The 15300-nt window shown below is 56.8% G+C and overlaps 3 protein-coding genes across 3 annotated transcripts; 1 reads left to right on the top strand and 2 right to left on the bottom strand.

Moving 5' to 3' along the window:
- Window positions 1-459: 459 nt before the first annotated feature.
- LOC149275943 (palmitoyltransferase ZDHHC22-like) lies at window positions 460-1552 on the bottom strand. Its single transcript, XM_089504130.1, has 2 exons — window positions 1054-1552; window positions 460-695 (listed from the first exon to the last, which is right to left on the bottom strand). The coding sequence occupies exons 1-2, from the start codon at window positions 1550-1552 to the stop codon at window positions 460-462; spliced, it is 735 nt and encodes a 244-aa protein (XP_089360256.1).
- Window positions 1553-2721: 1169 nt separating this feature from the next.
- LOC149275942 (osmosensitive cation channel TMEM63C-like) lies at window positions 2722-11787 on the top strand. Its single transcript, XM_089504129.1, has 24 exons — window positions 2722-2890; window positions 4633-4726; window positions 5154-5313; window positions 5630-5709; window positions 6369-6456; window positions 6568-6605; window positions 6859-7001; window positions 7258-7309; window positions 7385-7493; window positions 7576-7649; window positions 7758-7838; window positions 8475-8595; window positions 8739-8872; window positions 9027-9149; window positions 9230-9383; window positions 9632-9738; window positions 9836-9922; window positions 10031-10096; window positions 10165-10327; window positions 10410-10515; window positions 10826-10993; window positions 11189-11304; window positions 11489-11560; window positions 11638-11787. The coding sequence occupies exons 1-24, from the start codon at window positions 2722-2724 to the stop codon at window positions 11785-11787; spliced, it is 2655 nt and encodes an 884-aa protein (XP_089360255.1).
- Window positions 11788-12396: 609 nt separating this feature from the next.
- On the bottom strand, window positions 12397-14742 carry LOC149275941 (neuroglobin-like). The gene is made up of 5 exons (XM_089504128.1): window positions 14639-14742; window positions 14331-14442; window positions 13511-13630; window positions 13139-13266; window positions 12397-12541 (listed from the first exon to the last, which is right to left on the bottom strand). The coding sequence occupies exons 1-5, from the start codon at window positions 14740-14742 to the stop codon at window positions 12397-12399; spliced, it is 609 nt and encodes a 202-aa protein (XP_089360254.1).
- Window positions 14743-15300: the final 558 nt, after the last annotated feature.

Genomic DNA, 15300 nt, shown 5'->3' with positions numbered 1-15300 from the left:
GGGGGGGACTGGATGTCGGTGTAGAGCAGGCGGGGGGGACACTGGATGTCGGTGTAGAGCGGTCGGGGGGGGGACTGGATGTAGGTGTAGAGCGGTCGGGGGGGGGCTGGATGTCGGTGTAGAGCGGTCGGGGGGGGCTGGATGTCGGTGTAGAGCGGTCGGGGGGGGGCTGGATGTCGGTGTAGAGCGGTCGGGGGGGGACTGGATGTAGATGTAGAGCGGTGGGGGGGGACTGGATGTCGGTGTAGAGCGGTGGGGGAGGGACTGGATGTCGGTGTAGAGCGGTCGGGGGGGACTGGATGTCGGTGTAAAGCGGTCGGGGGGGGACTGGATGTCGGTGTAGAGCGGTCGGGGGGGGCTGGTTATAGGTGCTTGTTGGGATAGGTTCTCAGCGCTGCACAGCGGAGTGAAATCATTGGCTGGTGCAGTCTGGAAGGGTCACTTTGGGGCACCTCCGGGTTATTTGTCCATCGGCTGGGGGATGAGAATGGCCAATAACCAACGCCTTCCGAAGACCATCTTCAGGTTTTCCCTCCAGGTCGCGATGTGCTGCTCGGCGCGCTGACGCTGAGGGGAGATCAGTCCCGTACAGATGTTTAGCAGCTGGTGGCAGCAGAAGGCGGCACAGGCCAGTCCCACCGAAAACCAGAGGTAAAGCATGAGGACCACCAGCATGTCCGAGCTGAGGAGGGACCCTGCGCGCGGGGAAAGGGAAGGACAGGTGAGGCTTCCAGGTATAAGTCGGGGCAGGACAAAAAGACAGACAGGGGCAAGAAGACAGATTTCAGACCCCCGTTCTCCTGAGCCCTATCGTCAGATTACCGGCCGGGCTCTCTCTGTAACGAGCAGCCGGGAAAGTGGGGCACATTAGTCAGTCAGTGTGGTGCCGGCTTATTAACTGCTTGCTGGCCGGGCTGGGGCAGTCTAATAGTTCAGCTCAGTATGTAAATATTAAGAGCCCCCAGTAAAAAATCTGTACAGCCCCACACAATGGGCTATTAAATAATACCCTGTGTGCCAGGGATCGGTGGGTTTAAGGTGTAGCCGACTGACCTGAAAAGAAGCGCGTGATGGACAGAGGCAGCAGCCGGAGGAAGGTCCCTGGGTCACAAAAAGACAGAGAGAAGTTCTCCGAGATGAATCCCACTCCCATGACGAAGGCGTGGAAGCAGCTCAGAGATGAATGCAGGCAGAATAAGACAAAGCTGCGCAGGTTGCTGCGGCCGATGCATGTCCCGGTGAAGAAGCAGTGATGTTCCCTGTCCCACAAGACTCGAGCGCACAGCTGGCAGACTGGCTTATCCGACAGCTCCACCGAGAGCGCCCCGGCACCGGGACTGTTCCAGATCACCAGGATATAATTCCCCAGTGTGTTAACCAAGAGGATCATGAAGAGGGAGCTGTGAAGAAGACCAGAGAGGGGCAGTGAGGCTGAAGGCTGAACACACATGTCTGGGAGGAAGAGGAAGAGCTGGAGGCTTAAGGTGACAGCCAGGAGGCAGAGGAAGTAAAACGGGGCCAGAAGGTTCAGCAGCTGGAGGAGAGCAAGCATGGCAGGTAACGGCAACGGCTCCCGGTGCAGTGATCCGGCCTGCAGCCTGGAGTCTGCTCCTAGAGGGGGAGGAATGAGAGTTATTAGGGTACTGTACTCACATGACGGGGGTATTAATCATCTGACTGCTAGTCGCGCAAAGAGGTTCCGCTACATACTGAATCCGCATTTCATTTGCCCCCCCCAACACTCCGTCCTGCGTCAGATCTGCCGCCAGTGAAGCGTTTTACAGGTTAAATCCTCAGATGTTACAAAGACGTGAGCCGATACCCCAACACGAGCCGGCAGTTTGCAGAACCCCCCCCCCCCCCCGGGGCATTCCTTGTAATAGCCCAGCTGAGCCGTGCCATAAGGGCTGTACTCAGAAGGGCAACTGCGCCAGAACCCAGGGGCCTGTTCGCACTTCCCACCATGTTTCGTTTCTCCACATTTTCCCTTAACCGTGAGTTTCACGGCAGACTGAACAAGGACCATTTTCCCTTAATGGCGTTACCGACCAGATAAATACGTGTACCTAACGCCATTACTGGCTATATATATATATATATATATATATATATATATATATATATTAGATACGTGTACCTAATAGCGTTAACGGCCAGATCTATACGTGTAACTAACAGTGTTACCGGCCAGATATATACGTGTAACTAATCGCATTACCGGCCAGATATAAACGTCGAACTAATACAGTTACCGGCCAGATATATACGTGTAATTAATAGCACTACACGTAGCATTGAGACATATACGTGTAAATGATTGCACATTTCGCATGACTTTATGGTGGCAGAAGTTTGGTGCTGGTGTTACAGGAGGCGCAGGTACAGGCAGCAACAAGACTAATCTCGCCCTCCGCGGCCCTTCAGTATCAGGTGTTAAACTACCATGAATCTTAATAAATTACCCTGCGCCTCATTAAATTAACGAGCAACCTATTCAGTAAAGCTGGTGCGAGGGTATTAATTCCCAGCTGCGCTAATTGCTTTGGAAGGGGGCAATCTGCGCACCAGACATCCATGGTTCAATTGCGTTGGTGCAGGGTGAGGCAGTCTGAGCAGAATTCGGCACACAGAGGAGGTGCGTTCCCCGTCCGACAGCTGCCAAGAGCCCCGGCGGCTTTCACTGTATTCTAGAAAATCCATCACCTGCCGGTGCGCTCGTCCATGTACGGCTACTCCCTAAAGACAGAGTTTGAACGTGTTGGCTCCCTGATACCTCTTCACATCACAAGGGGCAACGGGCTGGATATGTCCAACACAATTCACAGCTTCTGGTATCCAGCCATCGGCCGCCTCGCCATCCCCAGTCCGGCCCCGGTCACCGGCAGATACGGTTTGTGTGAGAGATATTCGTTCTGTGATTTAACTATACCCCAGAGAGGGTCTGCTGCCCTGTATAATGTATAGTTAAATCAGCGAGCCGGCCCCCTGTATAATGTATAGTTTAATCAGCGAGCTGGCCCCCTGCATAATGTATAGTTCAGTCAGCGAGTTTAGCGTGCTGTGCACTCACATGTTACGAGACGGTGGTCCGCCGGTGTCCCCCTGACCTTGGGCTGCCCGTCTGCCGTGTCGGCTGCTTCTCATCTTCAGCCGGCATCTTCAGTAACATCCAACTCCGAGTCCCCTCCCCCTCACCTGCCCCCCCCTCCCGTATAACTGCATCTGTGCGGAGCGGGATCTCGATGCTCCCCGGTATCTGCCTCATCCCTCTCTGTGACCGTCTCACCGCACCTCCGTCTTCATCTCTTTATTACTGCCAGCCTCCCTCCCCGTCTATTTCTGCCCCCCAGCCTCCCTCTCTCTGTCTCCCTCCCCGTCTCTTTCTGCCCCCCAGCCTCCCTCTCTATGTCTCCCTCCCCATCTCTTTCTGCCCCCTGGCCCCCCTCTACCGCGCAGGAGATGCTGCAGATTAACCTTCGCTTCCCCTCCTGTGTGATTTGCCGATTATTCACCACAGGCTGATTGTGCCATAAAACCCGCCGCACACCTGAAGTACCCTCTAACCCCCCAGCCTGCCCCGTGCATGACATCACAGCGCCTCGGGGTGGTTGGTGGTATCAGCCCCGGTCAGGGAGCGGCAGCGCTGCCTTATTGGTTGCAGGAAGGGGACAGATGACACCGGGACCGGCTGCCACTCGGGGCACTTCCATTATTAACCCTGTAATAACCAATCACATGGATCCCATTGGGTGACGCTTTTGGCAGCAAAATGGCCTCTATGGAAGATATTGCGAAAGATAAACCTGCATTCAAGCAGGGGTTCCAGCTGTGATATAGCAGGGAGAAAAGCACCAATTGGGAAGCTCAAGGGAAATGTTGGTCGGCATTAACAGTTTAATTAGTTTTATCTATTTTTGTCCCAATAAACTCCCTTTATCTTCAGATCTGGAGCCGCCGTCATTGTCAGTCATGTGATATTTTGGGTGACTTTTCCGGCTTAAACACCGCATTGAGCTGATGCTTTATGGCGATGCTAATGGAGTCCGTTCCTCCATAGATTTCCATTAGTCAGAGTGTCTGGCTGGGTGACTTAGACTGAGCCGTTCTATTGTTACCGGGAGTATGATTCAGATAACAGAGCGATAAATTATATTATGGGGTGAAAAATCAAAACTTACGTTTAGGATTTCCTCTTTAAATCAGAGTAGCCAATGAAGTACTGGGCCCTGGGAATCTGCCCATTCACCCCCCCAAGGAATCTCTCCATTAACCCAGGAGACTTGACATACGGTCCACATGTGAGGGTTTGGCTCCTGAGGATCGGTTGCACTTGGATTTCCTGTTTCTTTACCTGAGAGCGGCTGACATACCAAACACACGCCTGGCCCCCGAGCACCGGTATAACTGACCCAACAGGATCTGGTGCCAGGGGTGAGGGGCAGGAGAGAGCTGGGGGGGAGGGTTAGAGGTGAGGGGAAGGAGAGAGCTGGGGTGGGTAAAGGTGAGGGGCAGGAGAGAGCTGTAGGCCCCTTCCCCTGACTGCACTCAAACGTTTGCACCTCTCTGGCACGTTAGAGGTTAATACCAAAGGCAGGGGCAGTGTGTGAGCCGGTGACATGCCCCCTCCCCCAGTGGGCGGTGCAGTGACGTCAGGGGCGGGGTTTGCACGGGCTGCCTGGGACTTTGCTGACGGTCCCCGGCTATACGGGATGCTGCAGAGCGGCAGGTGAGAATGCACCCCGGGGGTGAGGCTGCGGGGGCACTGGGGGTCCAGGCAGGGCAAGAGCTGGGGGTCCAGGCACTGGGGGCGGGGTCTGTTTGTTTTTGGGGCGGTGAGATGAGCTGCAGATCCTGCTGGGTGTGATGCACAATAGAGCAATAAACTGCAGTATGGCAACAGAGAGGCCCCCCCAATCAGGGAGCTGCCGACACTACTTCCCATCGCTGTATATACCCCTCCCTATAACCCCTCCTATTACTCCATATACCCATCTCTATAACCCCTCCTACTACAACGTATACCCATCCCTGTTACCCTTTCCCCCGTGTACCCTGAGATAGCGTGCACAGGTGAGTTGCCCTTCCCGCCCCCCTTTTGCGTGTTGCCCCGTTTGGGGTGATGCGCTGCACACACACGTGTTCTGTTTTTCCAGCTCCCTGATGGACGATCCGTACGACTCCGGGGCGCTTCCTGATCCTCCAGGCAACGAGACGGAGGACTGTTACCGCGCGCACTCGCACAGCACCGTGCTGCAGGGCCTGCCGTTCGGAGGGGTTCCCACAGTCCTGGCCATCAACTTCCTCGCGTGGCTGGTGAGTCATAAACCTCTAGGACTGGGTGCGGAACGTTCCGGCCGATGCAGCTGGAAAGCTCTCGATAGAAATGGTCACCTCTGTGTTTCAAGGGTTAATACTGCGTACGGAGCATCCCAGAAAGCCTGGTAGAGCTAGAAATTTGTGGCGGGGATGCTGACCCTCTAGGACTATCCGTGGTGGGGATGCTGACCCTCTAGGACTGTCTGTGGTGGGATGCTGACCCTCTAGGACTATCCGTGGTGGGATGCTGACCCTCTAGGACTATCCTCTAGGACTATCCGTGGTGGGATGCTGACCCTCTCTGTCTCTCCAGCTGCTGCTCTTAATCTTCTCGTGTTTGAGGAAGACGGCGTGGGACTACGGGCGCCTCGCGCTGCTAATCGACAATGACAGGTCAGACTGTCCAGCCTCTGTGTTACGTGTCATATGACTGCCCGGCCCCCCTCTGTATTACATGTCATGTGACTGCCCGGTCCCCTCTGTATTACGTGTCATGTGACTGACCACTCCCCTCTGTATTACGTGTCATGTGACTGCCCGGTCCCGTCTGTATTGCGTGTCATGTGACTGACCATCCCCCTCTGTATTATTTTGTGAATGTTAATGGAGCAGTCTCCCGCCCTGACCTGTGCCCTCTCTCTGCAGCCACCCCCTGCGTCACAGATGGACCTCATATGAGTAATGCGTGGACTCTCTTCGGGGGTGGGGAAGCTATGTTTAGGTTCTCCTTGGGGCCGTGTCAGGCTGTGCGTGGACTCTTCGGGGGTGGAGCAGGCTAGGTGTAGACTCTCCTTAAGGGTGTGTCAGGCTGTGCGTGGCCTTTTCTGGATGATGGGGCAGGCTATGCTTTTGCTCTCCTTAGGGGTGGGGCAAGCTATGCATGGGCTGTCCTCTGGGGTGGAGCTACGCATGGTCTCTTCTTGGGGCTTGCCATCAGGAGCCCCAGGCCTTTTGGTGGTGGGGGAGAGCATGAGGGTATGGTGGAGGCTTAATTACTCTGTTACTTTATTCCATGGCAGCCGCTGCAGCCCCTCTTTGTTCTCCTCCCGCAGTCTCACGTCTCTATTTTACGGGGAACCGAGTGACAAAGAAAAGTCTCCGTGTGAGAGCAGCCCCCCCGACCTGAGAGCAAAGGACGTGGTGAGCAGGGGGTGGGGTTAATCAGATTGGGGCGGTGCCGGCGAGGGTGGGGTTTGTATTGGGCTGCGTGTCATATGGGGGTCTCATGTGCTCTTGTCTCATTTCTTGCAGGGATTCTGCTCATGGCTCAGTTCTATTTATCAGATGAAGTAAGGAGCGGTACTGGGGGCGGGGCTTGGGCTGGGGGCAGGGCTGAAGAGGCGGAGTCTGTGGATAATCTAGGGTTCAGTCTTCCCATTAAGAGATTAGTGGTCGTAGAGGGTTCAGAGGTCACATGCACTGGAGCTTTAGGGTTGGAGGGTCGAGGTCAGAGGTCGCAGGCACTGGAGCTTTAGGGTCGGAGGTCACAGGCACTGGAGCTTTAGGGTCAGAGGGTTGGACAAACTCTTCCTTCTCTTATAGGGATGAGGAAATCCAGAATAAATGTGGAGTGGACGCCATTACCTACCTGTCCTACCAGCGCCACCTGATGGTTCTGCTGCTTCTCGTTTGTGTCATGTCCGTAGCCATCGTTCTTCCTGTGAACTTCTCCGGGGACCTGCTGGGTGAGTCGTGCTCGTCGGTCACCCTAAAACTGCCCCCATATCATCTGCTGGATGCACTGGATTCTGTTCGGTTTTTGTGGGGTTGTTTTCTGCCCTGCCCATGAATTTTGGGGTGTAGGCTCTCTGCCCATGAATTTTGGGGTGTAGGTTCTCTGCCTGTGATTTTTGGGGTGTAGGTTCTCTGCCTGTGATTTTTGGGGTGTAGGCTCTCTGCCTGTGATTTCTGGGGTGACTCTTGTGGTTTCTGCCCTTACAGGTGACGGTCCTGCTCAATTTGGTCGGACCACGATTGTTAACGTTCCCATACAGTGAGTAGAATTGAGTAACGCTGTTGGATCTGTGGCCATGGAATTGGCCCCTATAACTCTGTATGTGGCCCCCAGGGACCGCTTTCTGTGGCTGCACAGCGTGTTTGCTTTGCTGTACTTTGTTTTCACCGTGCTGAGCATGCACCATCACACGGCCGCCCTGCACGTCAGGGAGGACGACAAGGTGAGTGCCCAGTACTGAGTGCCGGGGCCACACGTGGCACAGCGGGGGGCGCTGTAACCTCTCACTTTGTGCTCTTCGGCAGGTGGCGAGGACCCTGATGATCAGACAGATTCCTCAGGAGGTGTCCGACGCGTCTCTTATCACCAAACATTTCCAGTGAGTTCCCAGACAGCAGGTGGCGGGGGGGTTGCCGGGTGACAGCAGGTGGCGGGGGGTTGCCGGGTGACGTGGCTGCCGATAGGACTGACTGTGTTTGTGTCACAGCGAGGCCTTCCCCAGCTGCACGGTGACCGACGTCCAGTTCTCTTACGATGTCCGACGCCTAATGAAACTGGACAGAGAAAGGTGAGGAGATACCGGGCGCTGATAGGCAGCAGATACCGGGCGCTGATAGGCAGCAGACACCGGGCGCTGATAGGCAGCAGACACCGGGCGCTGATAGGCAGCAGACACCGGGCGCTGATAGGCAGCAGACACCGGGCGCTGATAGGCAGCAGACACCGGGCGCTGATAGGCAGCAGACACCGGGCGCTGATAGGCAGCAGACACCGGGCGCTGATAGGCAGCAGACACCGGGCGCTGATAGGCAGCAGACACCGGGCGCTGATAGGCAGCAGACACCGGGCGCTGATAGGCAGCAGATACCGGGCGCTGATAGGCAGCAGACACCGGGCGCTGATAGGCAGCAGATACCGGGCGCTGATTGATATGCAGCAGATACCGCGGGCTGATAGGCAGCAGATATCCGGCGCTGATAGGCAGCAGATATCCGGCGCTGATAGGCAGCAGATACCCGGCGCTGATAGGCAGCAGATACCCGGCGCTGATGCCCGTTTCCATTCTATTGTTTTTGAACGTGAAATATTTATTCATCCTGCGGTCCCTACGAGCCCCAAACAGACATAACGGGGGGCCGTGTTCACTCACACTCCCCCTGGGCGCCTCCACTCATACTCACTCTCTTTTTCCTGCCTCTCTTAGGAGGAAGGCTATGAAAGGCCGGATGTATTTTGCTGGACGAGCTCAGAAAGAAGGAAAAATTATAATTAAAACTCATCCGTGTTCCCGTCTGTGTCCCTGCGACTGCTGCCGATTTCAACAGGTGAGCAAAGCGGGCCTTGCGAGGGGCGGGATCAGTGCCTGGGCCCTGCTAGGGGCGGGATCAGCGCCTGGGCCCGGGGAGGGGGTGGGGTCAGCATCTGGTCCTCTCTCTGATTGGTTGCCGGGGATTGGCCTCCTTCACAGGTCGACGCAGAGCAGTTTTACGCAGAGTTGGAGGAGAAGCTGACGGACGAGTTCACCTTGGAAAGGAACAGAATCTCGATGAAGCGACTGGGGACGGCGTTTGTCACTTTCCAGGACGAGAGGATGACGGCTGTGTGAGTCACAAACACCCCAAACCAGTCAACCTGACCAGCAGGGTCATTTGGGGTGAGGGCCCCCTGGTCGGTGCCGGGCTGGGTACGTGGAGGGTGTGAGGAGAGTAACTCGCAGTAGTTTGGGGTCACAGAGTCCTCTCTTTGTTTTGTACAGGATTATTCAGGATCACGCGCCCCCCCGGTGCCGCCGCTCCCCCCAGCAGTCGTCGGTCACCCCTGTGCTGCGCTCCCACCAGTGGAATGTAGAATATGCTCCCGCACCCAACGATGTTATTTGGTAAGATTCGCCCCCTCACCTGCACCGTGTTTCAGTCGGTACTCGGTACTGATCTTCTCCGGTGGTTCTGTATTCCTCAGGGAGAACCTGGCCGTGTCGGGACCGGTATGGTGGGCGAGCTTTGCTGCTCTTAATTTGGCTCTGTTCCTGCTGCTCTTCTTCCTCACCACCCCGGCCGTCATTGTCAGCACCATGGACAGATTCAACGTCACCCACCCTGTGGAGAACCTGCGTGTGAGCGTCCAATCCCAACACCTGCCCGCCAGGCCAAAATTACTCTCCCCTTGCTTTCGTCTCTACTCCTGGCCTCTCCACTCCCGGCCTCACTCTCCACTCCTTACCTCGCTCTCCACTCCCGGCCTCTCCCTCCTTGCCTCGCTCTCCACTCCCGGCCTCTCCCTCGCCTCGTTCTCCACTCCCAGCCCCCCCGCGTCTCCCTCCTTGCCTTGTCTCCAGCCTCACGTTCACTCTCTTTCTCCCAGAATCCTGTGATCACTCAGTTTCTCCCAACGTTCCTCCTGTGGATCTTCTCCGTATGTCTTCCTTTTTTGGTTTATTACTCTGCCTTCTTGGAGCGTCACTGGAGCAGGTAATGCGCCGGGGGTACCTGAGGCTGCGCGGGCAGAACCCCGACTGAAGGAGGGGGGATTAGATTTAGAAATAATGATTTTCTTATTATTTCTCAGGTCCAACGAGAACCTGCTGACGATGCATAAATGTTATTTCTATCTGGTGTTTATGGTCATCATTCTGCCCTCGTTGGGTCTGACCAGGTAACTGCCCCCCCCCCCGCGTCACTGCCCCCCCCCCGCGTCACTGCCCCCCCCCCCCCGCGTCACCGCGCCCCCGCTCACCGTCGCTCCTCTCTCTCTCTCTTGCAGTCTGGACCTGTTCTTCCGCTGGTTGTTTGACACCCATTTCCTGGATGAAGCCGGCATGAAATTCCAGTGAGTGTTCGGCTCTGGGGGCCCCGTGCTTTCCTGCCCCCCCCCCACTGACTGTGCTTGTGTTTTAGGTGCGTTTTCCTTCCCAATAACGGAGCGTTCTTTGTGAATTACGTCATCACGGCCGCTCTGATTGGAACCGCCATGGAGCTGCTCCGCATTCCGGGCCTCACCGTCTACGCGGTGCGTCTGTGCCTGGCCACGACCGAGCCGGAGCGGCTGCACGTCAAACGGGTACCATTTGGGCGCCAAGACGGGAAGTGGGAGGGTCTGGCATGGACTGAGGTCAGAGGTCATCCATGGTTTCTTCTTACAGAATCAGGCCTATGAGTTCCAGTTTGGCCTCGAATACGCTTGGACCACGTGTGTCTTCTCCGTGGTGATGACATATAGCATCACGTGTCCCATCATCGTCCCCTTTGGTGAGTGAAGAGGGACGGTCAGTCGCACCTGAGTCCCCGAATAACCGAGGACCCTCTACCCAAACACCGGCCCCTCCGGGTCTCCATATCTACCTGCCCAGCCTGTGCGCTGCCTGCAGTACATCCCGCTGCCCCCCATCGCTCCGCTCACTGCAGTACATCTCGCGGCCCCATCGCTCCGCTCCCCTCAATTGCTCCGCTCTCCGCAGAACATCTCATGCTCCCCCAATTGCTCCACTCTCCGCAGAACATCTTACTGCCCCCCCATCGCTCCGCAGAACATCTCACTCTGCCTCCCTCTATGCCTCAGGGTTGCTGTACCTGCTGCTGAAACACATGACTGATCGATATAACATTTATTACGCCTGTATCCCCACCAAGCTGAGCTCCAGGCTGCACGTGGCAGCCGCCCGACAGCTCCTGGCCGCGCCGATTCTCTGCATCTTCTGGCTGCTCTTCTTCTCCGTGCTGCGCCTCGGTAAGATCCGGGGATCCCTCGTCTGCCGTGTCCTGTTACATGTGTTTATAAATTCATTGGGCACAGTGGGGTACTTCGGCCCCATCAGTCGGGTTTTTAGCCAGCGACTGGTCCTCATTCGCCCTTTAATCACTGGGCCATGTGGCTGAACTGGCCCTCGTGTGCCCGGCCTCACTTTGTTCTCTTGTCTGGCAGGCTCCTCGCACCCCGTCACCCTCTTCACCTTCGCCTCGCTCCTCCTCTGTTTGCTCTTCTCCGTTTTTGGGCTTTGCCTCCGGAAGCTGCAGCCGAAGAAACCGTCCAGTTACCAGGTGAGGCCGTCACTGCCTCCGGCAGCCAATCGTGTCTCAGACCAGCGGCGGATCCCTGCTACTCAATCCTGCCCTCATTGACCCCTCACTTCAGGCTCCTCCCTCCCGCTCTCACTGGCTAGTAGGTCCAGACCCCCTCCCATTAGGAGCCTCTCCAGCTCACCCACCACTGTTTCCCCCACAGATGTCTGAGCAGGGTGAGGGGGTCGCTCAGGATGTGGAGCGGAGCAGTTTATCATCCACGATCCAGTCGAGTGTGAGTATGAGAAGGTCCGTCAGCCCCTCAGGTCTCTCCGGTGACATCTTTGTCTTACTGGCTTTTATGTCTTGCAGGTATTTGTGGCATCCGTTCTACAGGATCAGGAACTCTCCCCCTTGGCATCTCCAGCTCACGCATCATATGGAGCTCTGGAGACACGCGCGGACCCCTCGGGGGAGGAGCCAGAGACGGCCCCTGACGATTTCCAAGACCCGTGCCAATGAGGGACGCTCGGACAGGCCGGGACCTGCAGGTGTGGGTATCCGCCAGCCACGGAGCCGTTTTGGGTTCTGTTTGCGGTAGGACTGTCTGCTGGTCGGTGTTTCCTTCCTGTTTTGCAAAGCGTGGGCTGGCTTATGGCTCCTCCAGGACTGGGCTCCCGCTTGGGCTTTTACCCCCCTCCCCCGATCCACGTGTCGGTGAGTGCCGGATCGGGTTAAAATGTGTCCTTGATGCCCCGAATGGAAGAGGCCACGAGCTGCTGCCGGACTCGTCTATAACGAAACTCCGGGGTCTTCTCGCTCGACGTGCACTCTGTGACGTGCAAACTGCCCGCTCCCCGCCAGACTCCCGTCCTCCCCCGGGCCCCCCACAAACTGCTCTCCGTCAGACTCCTGTCCTTCCTGTTTCCTGCTGCTCCCGGCTGTACATTTTACCCCCGTGTGGGGAACAAACAGCTCTTGCCGTCGGTAAATGTTATTAAAGCTGCCGATTTTGCCAAATATAATTTTAAATGAAACGTATTTTGTGTTTTTTGGACCCTGCTGGAGTTTGAGCAGTGAAGCCATCGGGGGCACCGGCGCGGTCACTCTCACTGGCGTGGTCACTGTCGGTCACTGGGGGTCGCTGTCACTGGGGGTCACTGTCACCTGCGTGGTTACTGTCCATGGGTATTTCCCACCCCCTGTGTCCTGGTACTCAGGAGATCTGTTTGATCCGCTGCCCCGGGGATCAGACCCCAGATCTCTCCAAAGTGTTCTGTGGACCCAAAGAATTAAATGGTGATGAAGCCACTGCATTAGTGGAGTGACAGTGTTAACCGTTACGCTGCTGGAAGGGCAGAACCCCCCCCCCCCCCCCCGAGGGGTGTTTAGGGGTTAATAGAACGGGTCAGGACCACGTGGAATAAACACGCAGAACGCTGTGGCCCCCCCTATAAATTGCGTTGTTGCCCCTCGGACAGGACCGTTTGGTGTGGGGCAGAAAGGGCTGGCCAGATACCCCACTCAGGGCAGTGCAGGATCCAACAAAACAGAACAGGCATGAAGTAACGGGCAAGGCTGTTTTATACGGTAGGCGCTAAACACACGGGTGGTGCACAGATACAGACATACATACAATGTAACACGGATACACGGACACGGCTCTGCGCAGAAACACGGCTGCTTCCCACTCTCGGTATCAGTCCGGCGTGCGCCCGCGGAGCGTCACGTGGCGCAGCGTGTGGCTGCTCTGCACTGCTATAGACCCGCGAAGCAGGGTGTGCGCATGGCCGGCCTTCCTTGGCTTGTGGGGTGTAAGGCTGGGTTTCGGGGGCACTCGCTCTGTGGGGGTCTCGGGGTCCCCTGGTGTCACTGGTGCCAGCCCCGGCTCATACTTCTCACCACCGTGCCGTATAGACAGCTCCAGGCGTCTCGCGTCTCTGCCGTGAAAGCGTCTCCGAGGGCCGACTCCAAGGCGAAGAGCAGAGACTCGCCGACCGTCTGCCGCAGACAGAGTGATCAGCCCCACCAAACAACCCCACAGAGGGCAACAGTCACTGCCGGGGGACTGGCATGCGTGGCAGGGGGCAGATGGGGTGGGGTTTCGGTGACGGGGTGCAGAGTACATGCACTGGCTGTTGGGGAGAGGGGGTTTCAGGGTCTCCGAGTTTGGGGCGTACTGTAGAGTGTTAGCTTAGGGGGTCAGGCTGCAGGAGAATTGCGTCTGGGATTAGAGGGTCCTCACCTTAAATGATTCCAGCTTGACCCCCACGGCCCGGTGCTTCCTCCCCAGACTGGTCAGATATTCATCCAGAGACGGCAACGAGTCCACGCTGTCCACGGCGGCACCAATTACTGTCATCACCTGCGGCCGGGGCAAAGAAACATCCCACGCGGGGCAACATAACAATCAGGACACCTTAATGCCACGGATCAAGGGCTATGCACACGAGACGACACGCCACATGGGGATTACACGCAAAGCTCAGTGGTTCCGGTACAAAGTGCAGCAAATAGCAGGAACGTTAATTTGGTTGCTATGGGGATTGCCCCAGAATTACTCTATAAGCCCTGGCGTTGTGGGGTGCGCTGGCGGCAGACACCGGGGTGCATTTCATTTGCCTTTATGTTATTTGTCCACAAGGTGGCAGCAGAGCCCTGCTTCTGTGAGCCTCAGGTAATAGCTGCAGGGTAGGGGGGTAGTAAATGAAAATGCTCCCAGTGTGTGTGTGTGTGGGGGGGGGGGGCAAATAATTCCAACTCGAGAAGTGATCCAAAAACGGCCCGTGCTAACGGGGTAAAAGGCAATAAGGATAGAGGACGGAGGCGAAGGGTTAAACAGGCTGCAGGGACCTCAGAGGTCTCTTTTTCTATGTTGGGCACCGGGAGAACGTTCGGCTCGGACCCCGAACCCTAACCCATCACCGAGAAGACGAAGCTTCAATAAATGGAAAAGTAAAACTGAAGAGAGAGATTTAAGGGGGTTCTGGAGGAAGTCGCTTTAACCCCTCGAATAAATTCAGCCAAAGTATTAACCTCTTCCCGTACTCACACTCACCACTCACTTTGCGGATGTGCTCCGTGAACTCAGCAGAGCCGAGGCATTCCTGGACATCCGAAAATCCAGACGACTCGTACTGGAAGAGCAGGACCAGCTCGGGCTCCAGCTGAAACAGCCTGCGGGGGAAGGGAGATCAGCGCCGGACCCCCATACACAGTGCCCCCCGCCCACACTGCCGGCCGCTTGGTGTAACAGGTGCCGGCTGCTCGGTGTAACAGGTGCCGGCATCTTGCCGCTCGGTGTAACAGGCGCCGGCCCCCCACCCAGTAGAACCGAGCGGCAGTTTACTGGTGAGCTGCACCTGCCCCTTACCTGGTGAACAGCACCGTGCCGTGGTGCAGCTGGTCCTGGCGCACGGCTTTCCACGTCTCTCGGATCCGCTCCTTCTGGGCCCCGGATAGCGCTCCGTTCTCCATGGCTTAAGGCTCCGGCTCCTGTTGGCTGGGTCTCGGCAGTGCCGCGGTGCGTCTCCTCTCTACGTCTCCATCTCCTGTTTGCTCTCCCTCTCTGTCTGCATTTAAAGCGTTGCTCCCCCCTCCCCCTGCAGCCCTCGCTGGATTTAAAGGCACAGAGCCCTCTAATGCTGCCCATGCAGCTCCTCCGACACGAGACGCCGGGACCGTCCGTCTAATGGGGATCAGGACAGTGACGCGTTTAAAGGGGAACCTTCACGTACCCCTCTTTCTGCCCCGTCGCGGGGTATAAATCGCCCCGTCGCCCTGGGATATCTGTGATAATAGCGTTACGGAGGAGCTGCGCGGCTGCAGAGAATCTCTAACACACATTGATACGCACCCCCACGGATCCCAGCCCCTGCCTGCAGAGCGTCTCGGCTCCTGAGGCTGCAGGGCGTCTCGGCTCCTGAGGCTGCAGGGCGTCTCGGCTCCTGAGGCTGCAGGGCGTCTTGGCTCCTGTATGGGGATCCTGACACCGTAACTCTGATCATAAACCGTCTGGATAAGAAAGGGACTCTA

Source organism: Sceloporus occidentalis, unplaced genomic scaffold, assembly GCF_023333645.1.
Source record: "Sceloporus occidentalis isolate IW3139 unplaced genomic scaffold, rSceOcc1.0.p SCAF_256, whole genome shotgun sequence".
NCBI lineage: Eukaryota > Metazoa > Chordata > Lepidosauria > Squamata > Phrynosomatidae > Sceloporus > Sceloporus occidentalis.
The sequence above is the reverse complement of the archived record's forward strand: the minus strand, read 5'-3'. Positions and strand labels throughout refer to the sequence as shown.

What these genes read in the sequence shown, in the direction of transcription:
- LOC149275943 (XM_089504130.1), bottom strand. Translation starts at nt 1,552, where the DNA reads ATGCTTGCTCTCCTCCAGCTGCTGAACCTTCTGGCCCCGTTTTACTTC. An exon ending in CATCACGCGCTTCTTTTCAG is followed by an intron (nt 696 to 1,053) that starts GTCAGTCGGCTA and finishes CCCCGCGCGCAG; the next exon opens with GGTCCCTCCTCAGCTCGGAC.
- LOC149275942 (XM_089504129.1), top strand. Translation starts at nt 2,722, where the DNA reads ATGTACGGCTACTCCCTAAAGACAGAGTTTGAACGTGTTGGCTCCCTG. An exon ending in AGTTCTATTTATCAGATGAA is followed by an intron (nt 6,606 to 6,858) that starts GTAAGGAGCGGT and finishes CTTCTCTTATAG; the next exon opens with GGATGAGGAAATCCAGAATA. An exon ending in CATCCACGATCCAGTCGAGT is followed by an intron (nt 11,561 to 11,637) that starts GTGAGTATGAGA and finishes TATGTCTTGCAG; the next exon opens with GTATTTGTGGCATCCGTTCT.
- LOC149275941 (XM_089504128.1), bottom strand. Translation starts at nt 14,742, where the DNA reads ATGGAGAACGGAGCGCTATCCGGGGCCCAGAAGGAGCGGATCCGAGAG. An exon ending in TCACGGAGCACATCCGCAAA is followed by an intron (nt 13,631 to 14,330) that starts GTGAGTGGTGAG and finishes CCCCGGCCGCAG; the next exon opens with GTGATGACAGTAATTGGTGC. An exon ending in ATGAGCCGGGGCTGGCACCA is followed by an intron (nt 12,542 to 13,138) that starts GTGACACCAGGG and finishes TTGGGTCCACAG; the next exon opens with AACACTTTGGAGAGATCTGG.